The sequence below is a fragment of the Prosopis cineraria genome, unplaced genomic scaffold, assembly GCF_029017545.1.
Source record: "Prosopis cineraria cultivar Desert tree isolate PC_DT_omini unplaced genomic scaffold, ASM2901754v1 PC14, whole genome shotgun sequence".
In the NCBI taxonomy this organism is placed as follows: domain Eukaryota; kingdom Viridiplantae; phylum Streptophyta; class Magnoliopsida; order Fabales; family Fabaceae; genus Prosopis; species Prosopis cineraria.
In genome coordinates this window covers 2,198,886-2,211,676 of record NW_026555345.1, presented here as the reverse complement: position 1 = coordinate 2,211,676, position 12,791 = coordinate 2,198,886, and the positions used below count along the sequence as shown (strand labels likewise).

The 12,791-nt window shown below is 32.6% G+C and overlaps 2 protein-coding genes across 3 annotated transcripts; one reads left to right on the top strand and one right to left on the bottom strand.

Annotated features, from left to right (window-relative positions):
- Positions 1 to 2,101: 2,101 nt before the first annotated feature.
- Positions 2,102 to 3,437, bottom strand: LOC129292538 (uncharacterized). The gene has a single exon (XM_054930099.1). The coding sequence runs from the start codon at positions 3,332 to 3,334 to the stop codon at positions 2,417 to 2,419; it is 918 nt and encodes a 305-aa protein (XP_054786074.1). The 5' UTR covers positions 3,335 to 3,437; the 3' UTR covers positions 2,102 to 2,416.
- A 7,485-nt stretch (positions 3,438 to 10,922) lies between these two features.
- On the top strand, positions 10,923 to 12,725 carry LOC129293407 (mediator of RNA polymerase II transcription subunit 32). Of its 2 annotated transcripts, none has more exons than XM_054931349.1 (2): positions 10,923 to 11,080; positions 11,909 to 12,725. In XM_054931349.1, the coding sequence occupies exon 2, from the start codon at positions 12,007 to 12,009 to the stop codon at positions 12,445 to 12,447; it is 441 nt and encodes a 146-aa protein (XP_054787324.1). In that variant the 5' UTR covers positions 10,923 to 11,080; positions 11,909 to 12,006; the 3' UTR covers positions 12,448 to 12,725. The 2 variants fall into 2 exon arrangements, with proteins under 2 accessions (XP_054787324.1, XP_054787325.1); XM_054931350.1 differs by having other exon boundaries at positions 10,924 to 11,080; positions 11,979 to 12,725.
- The last annotated feature ends 66 nt before the right edge of the window (positions 12,726 to 12,791 follow it).

Here is a 12,791-nt window from a genome sequence, read left to right as displayed (position 1 = left end):
AGATGAATCTCAATATACATATGCTCACATCTCATGCTGGGTACTCACTCCGCTAAAATATTTTTTAAGAAATTAAATATTAAAAAAATTAATATATTTTTAATTTTTTAAAATATAATTATTATTTTTTTAAGTGTTTTATTGATAAATGACTTTATATTTATTGTAAGTTGTTTAACAGAGATAAATATAAAAAGATAGGATTAATTTAAAAGTAGATAACTACTCTATTGATAGGAGATTCGGTTAAAAAAACATTACATTTTTTAAAAAAAGTATTTAATAATATATATATATATATATATATGTATATATATATGTTTCATGTTTGCAAGCTGCTACCGTGATCGATCGTTATACGAGTCTGAGATTCATCGTCAACTGATCATAAGTGTGTATTTTCTTGAAACCAGGCGACAAGTGGAGGCCATCAAGAGGGTCCTCCAAATCACTTTGAAAACTCGTTGGCGGCGACAAATTCATAATAATAGAAAGTGATATATTTCAACGACACGCCAATTGATCATCATATCATATCCATCAAATTTTGAAAACCATGTACATATATATATATATATATATATGTGCACATATCAAAACCTTGCTTCACACCCTCGAGAACCGACAAAAATTACAACAACGACAAGTATTATTCAAAACTAATTTAACCAGTTCGGCTATTTATATTATGCAATGTCATTTATCTCTATTTGAAACCAATTAATTCTTCCAATAAGCCATTCACCGTTGGTAACTTCCTTAATTATATTGTTCTTCTTGATCTCCATCGACTTGTCTTTATAGGATTGAACGTTATCTACTCACCCAATCTCACACGCGCTTCCGTCAGCCTCATTTTCAACATAATCAGACCTTCTTAAGCAACTTTTTGACACAAACACTAATAATTGATTTGCATATAAATTTTCACCATATTAATTATTAATATAAATTATAGTTACACCAACTTAATTATTAGATTGAGGACGACATTTCGCCCCCAAACATATTACTATAATCAGTGTGTATTTGGATTTAAAGTTAGCAAAATTGAAGTTTCGCAAACTAAAGTTAAAGTCAATTATTGTAACATGATTAATGGTTGGATATTCTTTTTTTAAGTTGCAGCTTAACATGATTTATATTTGAATAGCTTTTTTTTTAATGTATTTATGTTCTGTTAAATAAGCACAAAAGCCAGAAAAAAAAAAATCAGCTTATATCCTAACATTAATTTTGAGTCAATTATACAACAATATTTTTTTCATCCAATATGAGTTCTGAAACCCAGATATCTCAATTTGGACCACCCATGCCTCCTTCAAGTTTTGATACAAAGTCTATGTGCCAAAGAAAAAAGCATACTCACCATTCAGTTTTATCATTACAATAATAATGTGGTAATTGAATATCATCAATCGATAACCAGGTGTATCTGAGACGTTACCATCAGCAATTGCATCAACGTCTTCAATAAATTTGCATAATATTATAACAAGAATATAATGAGATGAAAGAAAAGGATAAAACCGCGAGTATATAAATCAGTTGGGTTTTATATATTTCTTATTTCTCTTTGTTCTCCTCACTATTCTAGGATATGAACTTATTTAATTATTATAGATTTGATTTATAATGCCTGTCATTGAAACACATAGCAGAAACAAGCAACCAGAAGGGAAATTGAAAGAGATCAACATATTCAATGCGAAAAGCAACTCTTTTTAACATTCTATTTGTGTATCATCCAACTAATTGGAATTGGAATTTTACATATAAGCATTCAAGAATAATCTACATACCTTCTCATGTATATATTGAGAAGAATGTCTACAATAAATGAGTAAAATGAAAAAATATATGTACAAAAAAAAAAAGTTGCACCAAGATTAGCGGTCGAGAGAATGATCAACACCAAATAGGGATTGCCACGTGGCTTGGCACTTGGCACATATATGGTCCCCCCCCCCACCCCAACAGATTCAACCTCGTTTAAGGAATATCAAGTTCCTCCACTTATGACACGTATATATAATAATACAGAAATGAGAAATTAAAGGCTCAAAGAAGAACATATAATAAAAAAGTATAAAACATTCCGTTTTCAGTTCAATAAGTAATAAATAATTTATTAAAGATCAGAGAGCCTTATAGGAGAGACCACATATGGGACGCATTCTACGATCCATTGACCAAGACAAGACTATTTCGAAAGCTGTCAAAGCACATATAGTAGTTTCTAAAACTAAACAACGTGTTCGGGACGCGACCAAGCAATTGTCGTCCATCTTTCATGATAATATGGAGTATCATAGACGAGTCATATGTAGAGAAGGGTCAGCAACCTAATGTTGTGTTGGGACACGAATGTACTGCAAACATTACATGATTACAACCAAACAAACAAACGACATGTTCAGGACATGAGATGATATCCAAAGGGGCCAGTAGGATCAACCTGTTTACCGAGTCCGATGTAAGTGAGATAGAGAATCCGATCTTTAGAACCTGTACGAAAAATCCCATTATGCTTGCAGAAGTACTTCAATTGTTCTAGCGTGCAGCACCCAAGCATTTGGCCCAAAAACAAGAACAGCCAATTGATCGACCTCTTCTTCTCCGAAACGACAGGTCGTACGCTGTTCCCACAGTTCTTGCAAATCGGCAATATCGGAGTCGTCCAGACTCTAGGAGCCCTGTCGTACATGTTGCACTCGTTCATCGCGAAGAAAGTCGAAACTTCTGCGAACTTGGCTTCGAGATCGAACCCCATCTCGCAGCTACTTTCACATGTCTTGCACTGAACCATCCCTGTAATGGTCAATATCTGATTCTCCCTTAGATACCTCAAGGACTGAACCATGGCTCTTCGATTTTTTCCCCATGGAAACGGTGTAGGAATCTCGCTCTTCTCATCACCATCAGGCCCATGAGGATTAGGGTTTCGAGAAATACGTCTCCGGCTAGGGTTTGGGTTCAGGCTTGAATAGGGCTGTGTGGCGGGTAATGACAACACAGGTTCTGTAACAACTTGTTGTGGATTAAGAAAAAATAAAGGGTCGGTGATTGAGGGTGGGAAAAAGGGTCTTTCAGGATATGCAGTGTTTTGCATTGGAATGGAATAATCATGATGGTTAAGGTTTGATGAGGAAGGTGCAGACGAAAAATTTGAGTGCGATGATGAAGGAAACGAAGTGTATTGTAATGGTAATGATAATGGAGGCGATGATAATGAAGGTTTCGGTGGAGAAAGAGACGACGACGATGATGAAGAGAGTGAGAGTGCGAGAAAATCACCATGTTCTTCTTCTGCAGTTTCGAATTTTCTCTTCATGGTTGAAAGGAAGAGAAAGGCAAAGAAGGGATAGAAATATTATTCCATCCCAATGCCAAGTACCAATATAATAGATGAAGATTTGGAGAGAGATATGGAGAGATACCAGAAGATACATTGAAGAGGGCAACAGACAGGAGAGAAAATAGGATTAAAGTCGTATTATAATATCGAGAAGGGAGGAGGCCATTCAAATCCTTAATATTGGTACTGATTTTCTCTAGACATTCCCTATTTTTCTTCTTCCGCTCCGATATCTTACGTCTTTAGATAAAAATTAATTTGGTCAGCAGCCTACAAACACTATTTTGAAAGTTTGACCATTATTGCATATCTAGGACTCTGAGTTTGAAAATTTCTAGTTAAGTCCAATTAACCTCTGGCCAATTGAATTAAGCACCCGGTGGTGAGGTTACTTGATTTTTGATTGTGTCTAATTGCACACCGCGGTTTCTACCTGAACACAATAGCAGCCAGTGGTGTTTGAGAATGATACTGAATCGACCAATGAGTCAAAGGTATGGTATTGCATTAATTAATGAATTATTATTACTTTACTAACTATTAAATTAAGTATTAATTAATATTCTTAAATAAGGTTGTGGGGAAAATGAGATAACTAACCAAGTGATGAGAACTTTAGACGAAAGTTTTGTTATTTGAATCCCTTTGATCATTTAATGGTTTTTTTGACTATTTTTTGGCTGTCATAATATATATTAGAGATCTTTGAATTCTGATTTGTTCAAGAAACTCTTTGTAAGCACCAAACCCCAGTACCATTACCAGGTAAAAATAAACAAAGAAAAAACCAGTATTTAAGGGGTTTTTTGGTTTCCATTTTCAAAAACAGTTTTTTGTTTAAAAATGAAAAAAATAAAAAATGTGTTTGAATAAATGTTTTAAATTTAATTGTTTTCAAAATTATTCTTCTTTATTTTTAAAAATAAAAAAATATAGACATCCTAAAGCTGTTTTAATTTTTTTTATAAAATATATTACATTTGATTATTAAAAATTACAGTTATTCTAACTAATAATTATTATAAGCCACTATCATTAACTATCAGTGACCATCATTGTCAATTGATTTTCTAATTCTAATTTTTTTTTAAAGTAACACGATGAAACAAATTGTTTTATTTTGTTTCAAAAAATAATATTAAAAATGATATTATAAAAAAAATTTAAAAACAAAAAATTGAAATAGAAACCAAACATGCCTTGAAACTCTTTAACTCTTTCCAATTTACATACTTAAATCTGATTGTAAATTTAATAGTAAGAATAAGAATTACTTTCTTCAATCATTCAGAGGATATAATCCACATTTGGGTTGCATTTTTTTATAATTTTTTTATTATTGAGGTAAGCATGTATTTTTACTATCTTTGTGACAAATACAAGTTATTTTTATTAATGGGTTTGGCATAGATGGTAATGATCTGGACCCTTTAAACTACGATTTCATTTTGTTGTTTAGGGACACACACACGCACGCACGCACGCACGCACGCACAGAGAGAGAGAGAGAGAGAGTTATGTACATAGTATTTAATAGAAAAAAAAATCATTAGTTATCTCAAACATTTAAAAAATGCCTTATATTTGAAATGCTATTCTTCAAATTTCATAGAAGTAGTATGATCCCTACTAGAAAAAATATTTCTTATGTCATCGTTTAATGTTAGTTTTCTAAACAACCATTGTGATAAATAAGGCAATGAAAAAACTGTAAATGTATAAAAATTTTAAAAGAGGAATATGTCGCTTTTGATGTTGGTTATGCAACAACTGACGTTGAATATATAACCAACGTATGTTATGCTTGAATTAGATTTTGAAAACGCTGATCCCCATTCTCTGTTCTTTTTTCTCTAAGTTTTAAACTTTCCAAAGCTCTCTCCTTTGCCTATCGCACTCTCCATCGTCAAAGCCTTCTCCATGTCGTTGAAGCCACATGCTATTGTCAAAACCGCACGACGCCACCACTGTTGCCACATGCCATGACGTCAAAGCTGCACAACATCACAATTTTTGTGAGTTTGAAGCTTTTGGGGTATATTTTCTTCATTTTTCTTTGTAGGCAAAGTTTATTCTTTGATTTTGTGTATCCATTTGCTTTAATATTTCTTCCATTGTTAGTGAATCTTTCATTTCAGTAAATGCTAGCTTCTTCCTCTTCCTTTGTTGTTAGAGGTTGCTTCAAGTTGATTTTTTGGGTTGCATTGATCATGTGCATAGATTCTAAGTAAGTATCATCATTTTTTTTCTATTTTTTCTTTGCTTTATGAAAATTTTATATTTTTTTGGGTTGCTTCTTCCTATTGGCTGGTTGTGTGTGTGTGTATCTGTGTGCGAGTTTTTGCTATTTTTATTTTTTTTATAATTAATATAACTTTTTTCTTTAAAATATTTATGGATAGAGGAATTAAATTTATTATGATGAATGTTGCTGGATAAATGAATGAAATTTGTACTTATTTAGATGAATTAAATTTGTTATAACGATTTTTATGCTATGAATGTGACTAGATAGTATAATGGAATTTATACCTATTTGGAGAACTTTTTATATGTTTAATTTTGTTTAGATTTATTAAAATTTCAAATTACTTGAGATTTGAGTTAAACTTGATTGTTGTTGAAATTTTGGGAGGTCCTATTTCCATTTATTTCAGTGTAGTAGGCAACCAAGAAACACAAAATGTAGATATTATATTATCCATTACATGTATGAGATTATTCAAGTTGGAATACTAAAAGATTACAAGAGGTATTTGTTTTTGTTATTTTAATTTAAATTCTTGTATTTAATTTCTTAAATTATTATTTTAATTAATTTTATTATTTAAATTTTTGATAATATGAAGCCTTACAATGAAGACGAGATTGACGGCATTTAAGATATTTTGACTCAACAAGTTCTTTAAGAATATTTTTCAAAGTGAAGAGGCTAAACAAAATTCTTTAGTTTTTTAATAGTTGAACAAAAATATAGTGTAGTTGTAATTTATTGTATAGTGACTATGGTTATGTTGGCTAGCTATTTATATTTGTTATTTAATCTATACAAGTATTAAGTTTTAGATGTATAAGAAAAAAATATTTTTTTAAAAAATAAACTCTTAACAACAGTTGTTAAAAATAATTTTTTAAAAAAATAATTTAATTGTTTTTTTTAACCATCCACGTCGGTTGGTTATATAACCGATGTGGAAAGTGGTTTTTGATATCAGTTAAATAATCAATGTTAAAAGTATATTTTTTGCTTTCTTATCCTTTTTTAATTCTCCTCAATAATTGATATTAAAAAACTTAAAATAATCATTGTTGAAAATCCTTTCAGCATTAATGGATATTACTAATGATTATTTATAATATATATTTTTAACATATCCTTGTTATGTGCTACGTGAGTTGTTACTATAAGCAGCTAGATAGTGAAACTACACATTGACTTATGCGTAATGTGCACAATTTGTTATATGTTTTTCAATTTAAATTCACTGTGTTCTCGAAATTTAGGAAGAGGAGGCAGAATTTTTGTAATGAATTAATCTCATGCATTGGCTTATTTCAAAATGAAAACATTTTGTTTAAATCGTGTGTGTGTGTGTGTTATTTTTTAAGATACTAAATTATCAAAAATATTAACATTATGAAAATAATAAAATATGACAAGAGTGTTTTAACTTCATTTTCAAGCAAGGGATACTCTTTATATTCGTCAAAGGTTTGATGATCACCTCATATGAGAGATTGGGCCAATTCTTAATAACGAGTTATTTTTATAATGTATTAAGTATTCTCTTATATTAATCACGTTATGAAAAATTAACCTCTTGTATAATAGTTTTATCTCTCAATAGTGGGTTTATTTATGTCCCAGTCATTTTTACCTTACTAATCCCTTGTGCATGGTTGCACTTAGGGCTGTGCAAGAAATCCAAAAGCCTGAAATGCTCGACCTGGCTTGATGGTTTTTTGCCTTGCTCGTGCTAGAAAATAATTGCCCAAAAACAATTGGGCATGGTCGGGCTGAGCTTGAACCTCGGGTTGGGCAAGGTTTAGGACTGGGGTATCCAACCAGTCAACCCTACCCGACCTGAGGTTATATATTATTTTTTAAAAAAATTAAAATGATGGCATTTTATTGGCTAGAAGTGACAAGTTAAGATGAAAACCTAGCTTCTCCTCACTCAAAGTTTTGACTGTTATTTTTAGTTTTTAACCATCTCTCTTTCCTTATCCTCTCCTCTCCTCACTCAATCTCACAAGTCGCGCCGCCACTCAAGGTTAGGAATCAGCAACGCTGTTCATTCTCAACACCTCTCTTTGTCTCCGTCTCCCATCACAAGTCATCATTCCTCCCTTCATCTCGGCACCTCTCTTCATCTCCATCTCCTATCATGAGTAAGACTAAGAGATTCTCTTATTCTGATGACTCCATATTGCGGTCTTAGCTCCTTACCTCCTTCTCACCGCTGGCCGCCCATTAGTTCATCGTCACTACCATCCAAGGTCTTACATCGACTATGTTTGCCTTTGGTTTGTTGCTCACCTTCCATCGCTGTCGAGGATGCTTCATTGCTTTTTTTTGCATTGAGATCTTGTTGCTCTAATCTCTTATTTGTAAGCTTTGGTCTATAATTCCCAAGCTCTGAATTTAATTGTTCTACTACTCATTTTCTTACTCTTTAATGCTCTAACAATTCGAAGACGCACAAAGAACCTAAAAGGGATTATATTGCTTCAAAGATTAAGAATTGACCCTCACGTTGTAGATTATTGTGATGGTTAGTGAATGTAGAAATCTCTTTTTTTTATACTTCTTTTTTGTCATTTCTAGGTCTGTTGATTTTTTGTCATTTGCAATTATGTTGTTACTATGAAGTTTTTTTAGTCTATGATTTATTCAACCAGTTTGAGCCCACAATTTTATTGTTAGTAATGATTTTTTAGGGCCTACTTTGAGCCCAATTTTAATATATTTTGGTCCAATTAAAAGCTTTCAAGTGATAAAAAAAGGATACTATATTGAATATCTAGCCCGATATGTCCGACCTTGCCCGCTCGACCCCTTCATAAATGGACATCTTTCAGGTAGGGTTGGGCCTTGGGCATAGTTTTTTAGCTCGAAGACATTTAGGATAGGGTATCAGGTTAAGGGTCTATCTTATCTGACCCTGCCCATGCACAACTCTAGTTGCACTCTTAAAGATGGTGCTTATTAGAATTTGCAGACATTGGGTTGTTAGAGACAGTTCTCAGCATCTATTGCTTGCAGATTTAGATAGAGTGTGCTTTTGTTAGTTCTTTCATTTTTTGCTGATTCCTAGCTCATATGTTCTTGCCTAGGGGTGTTCAATTTGGACCCGTCCCGATTGACCCGGTATCGTCCCGATCATATCGGGACGGGTCTTGTCCCGGCCCGAAAATAATCGGGACGGGACTTTACGGGACGGGACAGGAAAGGGGTTCGGGACTGGACGGGACACGGGATTACCATCGGGACGTCCCGTCCCGTCCCGAATATTATATATGTTATTTTTTATTTTAAATATATTAATTATATTAATATAATTTATACTTATATTAATTATATCAATTATAATTTTAATACTTACAATTTTTATTTAAAACTAAAGTGTTTTTATATTGATAATTTTAATGGCATAGAGTAAACATGGCGATATCTTTTTTATAATATATTAATTATATTAATATAATTTATTCTTATATCTATCTATTTAATAGCTTTTATTTATTTCATATTTCTTGCTTATTTTTAGAAGAGTAATTAGCTTAGCACATCTTTACTAAAGTAGAAGAATAATTATTTGATGTTGTATTTGACTTGCCTGTTGTTGCTAATCTTATAGCATAAAGATCACTTGTATTTTTTATTATAATATGTAGTTGTGATTAATATAATTCAATAATTGATTTTAAATTATTGTTATTTATATACTTGTGTTATTTTGATTTTAAACTTAATAAATTATATAATTTAAAATTTTAATAAACATTATTATTTAGATCTTTTTTCGATATTATTTCATTTATCGGGACGGCGGGACGTCCCGATCTTGTCCCGGTCCCGTCCCGACTCTTAACGGGACGGGACGACTTTCGGGACGGGACAGGACACGGGACCAAAATTCAGTCCCGATCTTTTTTTTGGGACAGGACACGGGACGAGGGTGTCCCGGTCCCGTCCTGTCCCGTGAACACCCCTATTCTTGCCTAACCTCTTCATTGGGCTTTATTTATTTTTCCTTTTTAATGCTTTTTCTTTTTGTGACTGGGCCACTTTTAGTAATGAATAAAATTGACGTTGGATTTAAAAAAAAATCTTATTCTCTTAAGGCTTGATAAGTCAACACAAAAGAGGCCTTGATTAGGCCCACAATATCATAACTTGCACGTGATAGCGATTGACATTGTGGGCCTTAGCCCAGGTTTGTAATTAAAAAAAATTAATGAAAAAATAATAATTAGGTTCTTATAAAAATATTAATGATAATTAAAGACTCTAAATTATTAAAATTGTAATAACAAACTATGATCCTTACTTACAATTAAAAAAATATAAATAATTAATTAAAAATTTATTAAATATATTTTGAATCATTTATAATGTCTTACGACAATCAATTGTGAATTATGAGCCAATCATTTATGATTTTTTTATATCAATATATAGACATTCCCTCCAAAACATAATATAAATCACTTTTTAATAACACTTATTGGTAAAAAAAAAAATACAAGGCATTAGGTAAATTTATGTTTTTTTTTTCATTTACATCCTTGTTTTTTTATTTCTTGTCTTTAAATACTCCATATTTAAAGATCATGTGAGTATTATTAACAACTCTTAAAGGAGAATAAATTGAAAGATGTGGACTTTTCTTAAGTTTTAACTAATATTTTTTATAAACCGTGCATTAATTAAAAATGACATATACTATGGTCTGAAAGTAGTAAAATATTTGAAAAATCTATTAAATACACTTAAAATTATTTGTATTATTGGTTGGGAATTTATGAAAATTAATTATGAATTGTAAATCATACTATCGCTTGAGTAATTAATAAAAGATAGTTAAAAATTTTTGTAGTGTCAATTGAAATTTTAATAAAATTCATTGAAAATCTCAAATCAATTAACAAAAGATAGTTTATTATAGGGAAGTATCATATTGTCTCTAGACTGCATCATAAATCATTGCTAACTAATTTATGTTTTCAAAAAATTGGTTAAGATTTTGACTTTTTTAAAAATTTTCACTTTTTTTCCACCATACCCTTGAACATAATAAATATAATATTTAACTTGTTTAAAATATTATCGTTAATTACTTAATAAAGTAAAGATGTAATTGAAAAAAATATTTTATACTTACCTAATGCCTTATATTCTTAATTAAACGAAGCTCTTAGAGAAAGACTTATATTATAATTTAGAGTGAGTAGTATGTTATTGATATTGCAATAATATAGGTTGCGTAAATATTATTAATATTTTTATGCGTCCATAATTGTCATTTTTCCCAATTTAATCTCGGTCTCTTATGAGTTTTGTACGACGCTTTCGTTCACTTTCAAGTTTTTCCCTTCCATCCGCGACGGAATTGCTTCCATAGCACCTCGATGAGACGCGCGGCAACGACACATGTGACTTTGCGGGAAGGACTAGATCGACGATTTCGAGTTCGGGTTTGATTGTTGCAGAATACGGTAAGACTATGTGGATCTTGGATTTTGGCGAATTTGCTGCTTCCTTCCCTTTTCCTCTTTTAAAGCTCTTCCCTCGTCTTCCCTCGTCTTCCCCGTCTTTTTGGATACTGATGTGCAAATTTCTTTGCTATTTGCCATCTGTACGTCGCTTTTGACTTGTATTCTCCTTTTCCTCGGCATGCTTGGCACCTTATTCCTCTTTTCCCGTTGTTTAATGGTTTTTGCACTTGGGTTTGAATTAGGGAAGCAACTAATATTTGAATAAAGGAGTGATGCCCTGAGTCGATCGGCTAGTGTGATTATGTATTTTCTGTGATATTTGCATAAACTGCAATTCCTTGCTTCATAAAAATGCTGCCCCTGTTCTTCGTGGTTCGGGTGGGAGGTATCTTCTCTTTAACTGGGATTGTTGCTTGCAGAGGTAATGTTGAATGAAAGCTCCTGACATCCCAGGGCAATTTTGGTTTTTTGTTATTGTATTCCACAGTGCGCCTTAACATTCCTCTCTGTTTGTGAAGGAACCCTTTGGAGCAAGATTATTCATGTTTGATTTATGTTTGATCTGGTTTCATTTTATATATATATATATATATATATATCGAGGGCATTTACCCGGGGTTTATTAAAGATCATAGGATTTTATTGCTAGGTTTCCCTTGTGAAAGAGAGAATTCCGTAAGCCTGAAATGGTGATATAACTAGAGAAAAACTTAAGAACAACAAATGGTTTCTTGGGCTTGCTTGTTCTATCTTGATTTGCACACTGCCTATGTAAGCTGGGCTTTAGATGTTACTTTGTAATTGTCTGGAAACTGTGGTAATTAACAGGTGAGACTTGAATGCTTGTGATTTTCCTGGGCCCTTACTTTGGAATCTTGAGTGTCCTCGGTCTCTGCAGTTACAAGATTTTCATCTAGTGCATTTCAATGGACAACCTTGTTGATTCACTCAATAGTGCCTACCAAGATTTTGTTGCTGCAGCAGCAAATGTGCTTGAAGTTAAGGAAAATGCTGGCGCCCAGAAAGCAACGGCAACAGATACTGCTCTAGAAAACTTTAAGCAGAAGTGGGAATTATTTAGAGTGGCATGTGATCAAGCCGAGGAGTTTGTGGAGTCTGTGAAGCAAAGGATAGGATCAGAGTGTCTGGTGGATGAGGCAACTGGCTCCGTGGCAGGAAAGCCTGGACAGGCTACCACAACTGGTCTTCCACCCATCAGTGCAGTTCGGTTGGAACAGATGAGTAAAGCAGTTCGCTGGCTTGTTATTGAATTGCAACATGGTTCTGGATCTGCTGCTGCTAATTCAGCTCATTCTCATCCCTCGGCTCCGTTTGATGCTAGGTTCCCTGAAGATGCTGCTCAGTGACATGAATACAACCGCTAATTTGTTGTATTTACTCATTTTGTGGCTCTGGGTATCAATTTTTCTTAGGCCGCAGTGTTTCGGGCGTTTTGTTTGCCTTTAGAATGCCTCTTATGTACAAGTTATGTAATTTTTTTTTTTAAATAGAAGGGCACAGTAAGAACCGTGCAAAAGGCGTAAGAATCAAGTCATATTAAAATTTAAGATGATTCTGCATTTTATAGGAGGATCAGTAAAAATAATAATATCGTAATTGTCTTGAGGAGTTTGGTGAGCAAGCATATTAGTGCATTTGTTAGTTTTTTTAAGAATATGATTAAAAGTGACTATTTAATTTTGCATTGCAA